This window comes from Paramisgurnus dabryanus, chromosome 2, assembly GCF_030506205.2.
Source record: "Paramisgurnus dabryanus chromosome 2, PD_genome_1.1, whole genome shotgun sequence".
In the NCBI taxonomy this organism is placed as follows: Eukaryota; Metazoa; Chordata; class Actinopteri; order Cypriniformes; family Cobitidae; genus Paramisgurnus; species Paramisgurnus dabryanus.
The window spans coordinates 11,632,952-11,639,000 of record NC_133338.1 but is presented as its reverse complement, the minus strand read 5'-3'; the positions used below and the strand labels follow the sequence as shown (position 1 = coordinate 11,639,000).

At 38.3% G+C, this 6,049-nt stretch overlaps 1 protein-coding gene across 1 annotated transcript; it reads right to left on the bottom strand.

Annotated features, from left to right (window-relative positions):
* Window positions 1–720: 720 nt before the first annotated feature.
* LOC135783660 (E3 SUMO-protein ligase ZBED1-like) lies at window positions 721–4,988 on the bottom strand. Its single transcript, XM_065294419.1, has 4 exons — window positions 3,522–4,988; window positions 3,014–3,287; window positions 1,247–1,276; window positions 721–1,109 (listed from the first exon to the last, which is right to left on the bottom strand). The coding sequence occupies exons 1-4, from the start codon at window positions 4,986–4,988 to the stop codon at window positions 721–723; spliced, it is 2,160 nt and encodes a 719-aa protein (XP_065150491.1).
* Window positions 4,989–6,049: the final 1,061 nt, after the last annotated feature.

Sequence of the window (6,049 nt, the reverse complement as noted above, 5' to 3'; positions counted from 1 at the left end):
CGATACGATACTAGATATTTTTACATGATATCTATTAAGTTTCAAATAAATCAACAAAAATAACACATCATTTGCCTTTTATTGAGAATACAGAAACAGTATTCTATTCACAAAATGTCACTAGCAGTTTGCTGAATGTACAACAAATATAACAGTTACTACATCTACAGTACAATAAAGTGCAATCAGATAAATTGTTATAAGAACAAAATAAAAATAATAATACAGTGAGTGCAGGTCTACTATGGCCAATTAGCCTATTCACTGTTAAAATACAATAAAAAAAACACTGACCTACAGCCTATAGTTCAAGTAAATCAACCCTGCACGTTTCTTTTATACAAAATTGGTTACATTTTGAAAATATAATTTGCATCTTATTAAGAGGTAATGGTGACACATCCTCTGCAGTAGATGAATTGCAAATAGAACAGTTACTCCACAATACCAGATAAAGTGCAATAATAACAAAAAGTAGCAAAAGTCTAGGACAAAAGCCTACAGCTCATTCACTACCAAATAACAAAAATGCATTTGCATTTTAGAAGAAAGATGTATTTAGAAGCATGGCTCGTGGCTTGAGCTATAGCAGGGGCCTTGCAAATAGAACAGTAATTCAATAAAACAGTTTAAGTGCAGTAAGAATCAAAAGTAACAAAAGTCTAGGACATAAGACTACAGCCCATTAATGGCAAAACAACCAAAAACAAAAACTGACCTCTACAGTTCAATACTCTCAATGGTGCTCCTTGACAGATTTTTCTTCAAGAAAATCAACTGGTCCACATGCTCAGAACACAATAGACTACGCTCTGAATGCACAATGTCCCCTGCTGTACTAAATACACGTTCTGATGGTACACTTGTACCAGGAATGCATAAGTACGTCTTGGCCAGGTCTGCCAGGAGAGGAAACTCAGCCTGGTGAGCTCTCCACCAGTCTAACACCTTACCATCTAGGCTTAAAGATGCAACATCTCTGTACTTCCTAACTTCATCATGGGCTAGTTCTTTGGATGTTTTGACTCTGACACTTGGGTCCTCAGTGCAGAAGGAGTCACCAAAAAGGTCATCCAACACCTTTGATTTCTTGGGAGCAGAAGGGCATTCTAGAATGGCACAGAAATAAAAATAAGACTTGATTATAGTTGTGTGTGTGTGTGTGTGTGTATATATATATATATATATATATATATATATATATATATATATATATATATATATATATATATATAGCATGGTTTACCTTTAGGGGCTTCTGCATCACACACCTCATCTGTGAGATAATGGATAAGCATTAGGGGTGTAAATCATATACACATATATAGCTATTGTAAGTCACAGTAATATTAGTAGTAGTAATAGTAGTAATAATAGTAATACTATTTACTATATTTACTATACTTTTTTATTTATATATTTTTATTTATATATTTACTATATATAAATAATGTGTGTTATATATAAAGCATGGTTTACCTTCAGTGGCTTCTGCATCACACCTCATTTAGCTCCATAGAAATCTGGTGAGGAGAAGAGACACAGACAGACAGACAGACAGTTAAATAGCCAGAGTATTCAATGGAACAAGGGGTTCATCAGTATTACTATTACATTAAACACCATCACTAAATTAACCAAAATGAAAAACAACCTACCCTCTGTTTCTTCAGCTGTGCCACTTCTTCAGCAAGATATTCAAAGGTTTGGTTTCTTTTCTCATCACCCAGGAAAGGAAGCTTTTTAAATCGGGGGTCCAAAGCAGCTGCTCGAAGTAAGAATGGTTCTTCGTCCACATATCACTCTCTAAGGTCATTAGACATGAGGCGTTTCATGTCTTTGATTAACCTCTTCTACCCTGAGGACCCTGTCCCGGGTCCAGAATTTCGTTTTTTGACATAATATAAAATATTATTTTAATCTTTGATGCTCCGTCATGGACCCCAGTAACACATATGAGATACTGTTTGAAAGCTTAGAGTCTCTACTTTCTGCAGATATGCATCACTTTGACACATCTTTTACTGTAAGAAAGTTATTTACACTTAATTTACACTATCACCCCCCCCCAATATTTTATTATATCATTTAATATTTACATATTTCATATTTTTCAAAAATGACAAACATGGGCAAGTCTTATATCAAATGAAAGCTCTCACTCTCATGAATAAGGCTACAGCGTTATTTTTGTTCTAATATCAAAACATATCCAACAATCGCTGAATGAATAATAAGGTAAAAAATGGTCTTTTGTAAACATATGTGAAACTTGAGTGTGGACTGCCTCAGATAGCACAGATAGCCACAAATGATACACCATCTTTTATTTTAGGTCCTACTCTAAACAATGAGTCCATTCACAGCATTTTCTTTGGTTGTGTGCATAATTAATCCCTTGCTATTTATTATATGTGCAAAACAAAAAATTAATATTTATATGAAAAATGTATTTTCTAGGCATGTAACGATTCACTGAACTCACGATGCGATGCGATTCATGATACTGGTGTCACGATGCGATTCACGATGCGATTTCTTGTACAAAATGAGATTGAAGAAAGTTAAATGGAAAAGTTTCCTTTTATTTTATTCTCACTCAGACAAAATGCTGCACAATTCTTTCTGAAACTGAAACATCTTTCTCAAATAACAAAACTAAATTGGAATATTAAAACAAATCCCAAATAAAATAAATCTTTTCATATAAACAAACTTGCTGCACATTTCTTTTTGAAACTGAAACATCTTTGTCAAATGACAAAACTAAATAGGAATATTAAAACAAATGTTTATCATATAAACAAACTAAATGTATCTCGATTCAAACCCTGTTTCAAAATACTGGGAAACAACTTTTTTTTTTACATGTTTTTTTTAAGAAATATCAGCATGTCCACCTTTTCTGGCAGAAGCTGAGATCTCTGCACATTCACAATGTCCCCTGCCGACGAAAAAACCCTTTCACTAGGGACAGAGGTGGCTGGTGTGGAGAGATATGCTTTTGCTATACTGGATAGCAGTGGGTATACCCTAGCATTCTCTTTCCACCACTTGAGTGGACAGCTATTGAGGGAAATTGATGTTTCAGCTCTGTACTTAATCATTTCTGCATCAATCTGAGTGATGTGCTGTGCAACTGGTTCATCAAAAGTCCCTCCAAGGAGATCTTCCAATGCTGTTTTCTTGGAAGGAGGTGGTCTCAGCTCTGTGTCTGCTCTGTCTGTCTGGTCAAGAGGCTGTTCTGCTGCAGGGAGGTGACCACTGGCACCTTCTTTGCCCTCATCCTGCACAGAGGAATAGCAAAAATAAAAGTAAAAATCTAAGTACAACAGTGACAGGGGTTTTACATTGTTATAAAAACAAGATTTTAATATCATTTGTTATAATTTATTTGTATCAGTGCTCAGAGTTTACACAAACACATTTGGAAACACATTTAGAAAAATATGCCATAATAATAAACAAATTATTTAAAAACATCTATTTAGAGAAAGAGTAAAATAAATACAATAGGTTACCTTGTTCTGCAACATCAGTACAGCTTTCTCCTTCAGTCTGTGGAATAAATCATCACGTTGGTCTTTCTCTAGATGAGGCAGAGCCCGGAATCTGGGGTCTAATGCAGTGCACTCCAGCAGGTGGTTGTACTCTGAAGTGTATCTGTTGTGAAGGTTGTTCAGTATAGCTTTCTTTATGTTGCTCACAGTGGGGGAATCTTCTTCTTTAGATGCCATGTTATGCTCGATCATATGCTTTAAGGGCACAATGAGAGACACAGTGGGGTTTTTCTCGTCACACAGCACAGTTGTGGCTGTTTTGAGTGGCTTTAAAAGGTTCACAATGTCCTCCGCATCACGGATGTCTGAGCCATCCAAAGTATCGATGTCACGGACATTTCGTCGAACGTCGTTGCTCAGAAGAGCTGCTGTTACAGCCGCTTGCTGTTCGAGGTAGCGTTCGATCATATCCAGACTGCTGTTCCAGCGCGTTGCGACATCGATGATTAACTTATGCTGTGGAAGCTCCAGTAGTATCTGTTTGGCTGAGAGCGCAGCTGTGGCTGTTGAGCTTCGGTGAAAGAAGGCAGCAATGCATCTTACTCTGCCCAACAAATGACTCACGCGGGGCACACTCAAACCCGCTTGGCTAGCTAAGTTCAAAGTGTGGGCAAAACACTTGACATGGGGCGCCAGCCCCGCCTCTCTGACAGCAACATCCATATTCCTTGCGTTTTCCGTGACCACAGCAATTCCATGGTTGGCCTTTTGAAGCCCCCATTCACTCACAGCTGATTTTAAAACTTCAGCAATATTAGCTCCGGTATGCGTTTCGAACAATGGGCGAGTTTGGAGAACAAAATTAACCATCTCCCACTCACTGGTTATCACATGGGCTGTGACCGTAAGATAACTCTGGGTAGCCCTGGAGGTCCAGCCGTCGGTTGTAATTGATACACTATGTGCTTTTCTGAGGGTCTCGATTACCTTAGATTTTGTTTCCCTGTAAGGCGCTGGCATGACAGTCTGGCTAAAGTGGGGGTGTGAGGGGATGGTGTATTTGGGCTCCAATTTGTTGACGAGTAGCTTAAATCCTTCATTTTCGACGACAGAAAACGGCCTCATATCTTTGGCCATGAAAACACCGATACACCTTGTGATATCTTTGGCTCTCGCACTCGTCGCCGCGAGTGGGGCTGCAAATCCGCCGGTCAGTGTGGTTTGCCCCACTAACAGGTTTTTACGTACCAACGGCGGTGACTTGAGCTTCTCACTGTGGTGACGGTTTGTATGCTGCATCATGTTTGTTGTGCTATTGGTGTATATTAACAACTTCTTGCAGTATCTGCACACAGTTTTTGTTTTGTCCGTTACCACCTCACCTTTTTCATTTTTAGTCTTCGGAAAGCCGAAATGCCGCCACACGTCCGATTTGAATGAGTTTGGAGCATCCTCAATATCAATGCCATCTGCACTTGCCACCGCCATTTTTGCTTCTGTTAAACGCTACAGCTTGTTCGCCGCTATTGCGCCTGTAAAGCGAGGTCAGAATAGGCCACTGCTTTGGCGCCCCCTGCTGGTTAAAACGTGTATAGCGATTCTTTTAACATGTCAACCGACCCGAATCGTCACATATTTTCATCGATTTTCAACCGACTCGGAGTGCATCGTTACATCCCTAGTATTTTCACACCCTTTAGTAAAATGAGAATAACTTTTGAATGCGACATGCTAAAGAGTTCATTCTTTTTTTGGGTGTTTACTGTCTGCTGCTGCTAACAACCAGAACTGTCTGCAGTCTGCTAGAGTACCCAGAACCAGAGTTATACATTATCAAAGACAGTGTTTACAACATAAAAAAGAAAATTTGGTGTTTCATCATATGAAAAACAACATAAATAACAATATTTGTCACAAACAGCAGCTTTTTATGTAACTTCAAAGGGTTTTCTTTAAAATGATATAAAGAAATTACATTTATTCCACTGTATGTGGTTATGGGGACACTTCAAATGTTCTTAGGCAGAAATTGTATACAAAAAGGGTATTATCCCTCCCTTCAGTTGGAGTAAAATAACTTTTGCATAGATTATGATAGAGAAAAAATTCCTTTTTCCTCTGTAAGCTGATAATTGCTGGAATCAAACAAAACTGTCTGCAGGGACCTGAGATGCCCAGAGCCAGAGTTATATACTTTCAAATAAAAACTGTAGAAAAAAACATCAAAAAGCGCCTATTTATTTTTGTGTTTATTAGAGGACTGATATCACATACAACCATGTTGAGCACTTTTAACAGTGTTTTATGTAATTTCAAAGGGTTACCTGTAAAATGATACCAAACTTTTGTATGTAAACCTCTGCATGTGGGTATGGGATGATTTTGAAATTGGGTAGGCCAAATCCAGGCGAAAATCCCCAAAATAGCTTCAGGGTGTAAGAAGTTAACGAGGAGTCATCCAGTGCATATTCGAAATGCGCCAACAACTTTATTCGGAGAGGTGCAACGATGGACACAGTGGGTTGCTTCTCCTCGCACATCAGAGTGGT

Bases quoted from the DNA above. Each gene is read 5' to 3' on its own strand.
- LOC135783660 (XM_065294419.1), bottom strand. From the start codon at position 4,988: ATGGCGGTGGCAAGTGCAGATGGCATTGATATTGAGGATGCTCCAAAC. The intron at 3,288-3,521 runs GTAACCTATTGT...TCCTCTGTGCAG, and splicing joins TACTGATGTTGCAGAACAAG to GATGAGGGCAAAGAAGGTGC. The intron at 1,277-3,013 runs GTATAGCAAAAG...ATTATCTCACAG, and splicing joins GGTATACCCACTGCTATCCA to ATGAGGTGTGTGATGCAGAA.